Source organism: Arvicola amphibius, chromosome 3 (assembly GCF_903992535.2).
Source record: "Arvicola amphibius chromosome 3, mArvAmp1.2, whole genome shotgun sequence".
Taxonomy (NCBI): Eukaryota; Metazoa; Chordata; class Mammalia; order Rodentia; family Cricetidae; genus Arvicola; species Arvicola amphibius.
In genome coordinates this window covers 48623671-48625288 of record NC_052049.1, presented here as the reverse complement: position 1 = coordinate 48625288, position 1618 = coordinate 48623671, and the positions used below count along the sequence as shown (strand labels likewise).

The 1618-nt window shown below is 46.6% G+C and overlaps 1 protein-coding gene across 1 annotated transcript; it reads right to left on the bottom strand.

The window, feature by feature from the left end:
* Window positions 1–816: 816 nt before the first annotated feature.
* On the bottom strand, window positions 817–1188 carry LOC119808920 (histone H2B variant L1-like). The gene has a single exon (XM_038321474.1). The coding sequence runs from the start codon at window positions 1186–1188 to the stop codon at window positions 817–819; it is 372 nt and encodes a 123-aa protein (XP_038177402.1).
* Window positions 1189–1618: the final 430 nt, after the last annotated feature.

Genomic DNA, 1618 nt, shown 5'->3' with positions numbered 1-1618 from the left:
TATACGTAGAGTATGATCGTATACCAAATGCTGTATGTTTCTGCTACCATGGCATCTCTATTGGGGCTGCTCTATTAGCCAAACCAGAAGCCCTTTAGACCCCTATCAAGAGAGGGCACATAATGAATTGTGGTATGGTCACAGGATGGAGTCCCAGCTAGGACAAGAGGGTCACTAATCCAGAGCTACGTTTATCACAGGTAGGAACCTTAGAAACAAGTGAAAGAGGGAAACACACGTGATGTGAGCCTATCCTTGCAAAACAAACAAAAGTGAAACTGCTGGCTCAGAGACACAGACAGCAAAGGACAAAGAACATCAAAGGGCTGGGCTGGCGTGTGGGGAGCCCTCAGGACAGTGGGTCGGGAGATGGAGCTAGGAGAAAGCTTCAGAACTTTTTAAAAGTCACCCAAGCATGGCAGCACTGGCCTACGTGGCAAATTAGGCCAGCCAGGACTGGGTAGTGAGTCTTTTTGGTTTTTTTGAGACTCTGCCCCACAAAAGAAAAGAAAAAAAGAAGTAAACTCAATGAATTGGGTAGTTCATGGAAGCGTGGGCACTGGAGAGAGTCTGGCAGTTAAGAGCACGGGCTGCTCTTCCAGAGGATCCAGGTTAAAGTCCCAGCACCCACATGGAGGCTCCAGCTGCCTGTACCTCCAGCTCCAGGGGACCCAATGTCATCTTCTGGCTTCCTTAGGCACCAGCTAAAAATAACCACAGACGTAAAACAGAACGAGAAAGAAGAGTGAACAGAGCACAGGCTACCGGCACTTCGGTTTACTTTCCCCACGTTTCAAGAAGGTTTGTACACGGAGCTTAGGAATGGACAAATCTGTGGACGGCTCGATTTCCAAAAATCACTGCAAACTTAGCCAGCTTCTTAGGTAACAGCTGATACACCGCTTTCTGGATATATTCTGGGGTGAGGGTGCAGCGCTTCCTGAGATACATCAGCTGGCCAGCTTCTGTAGCAATGCGTTCAAAGATGTCGTTGATCAGGAAGTTCAGAATGTCCACAGTGTTTGAAGATATGCCTTTCATGGGTACAATTTCCTTCAGGACCCTGCATATGTAGCGAGAGTAATTTCCATGGCCAAAATCGATGCTGGAATAGCATGATTGCTTTCTCGAGGCTGGTCTTAGATGTCTTTTGATGTGTTGGTATCTTTGGATGATGGACTTGGCCATTGTAGATGTTGTTCTCCTTGCTGGTTAGGAACGGAGAGGAGAAGGGCCGGAGAATGGAAGCGCTCAGCCTACTTATGGTGACATGTCACAGTCACATTGCCAGGGCTTGTCTCTGATTGGCGGTTACTCAGCTTATGTCACAAACACAGCAACAGAGCCGACCTGTTGCTGAGGACAAGTTGGCTGGTTCAGGCTTTTCTGGGAATGGGAGGGTATTGAGAGGGTTGATGCCACCTTGAAGCAGGAAAGGGAAGAGCTCACGTTTCTGCTTTTCTTTTCCCCGTAGCAAGTAACATGCATCCCATACACTTCAATCAGAATTGGATAAAAGTTTGTCAAAGTGGGCGACTGGTAAATAATAGAGAACAAAGATATTAACTTTTTTTGTAGAGGTCATTTCTTATGAAAACATGCATAAGTTCACTTATAA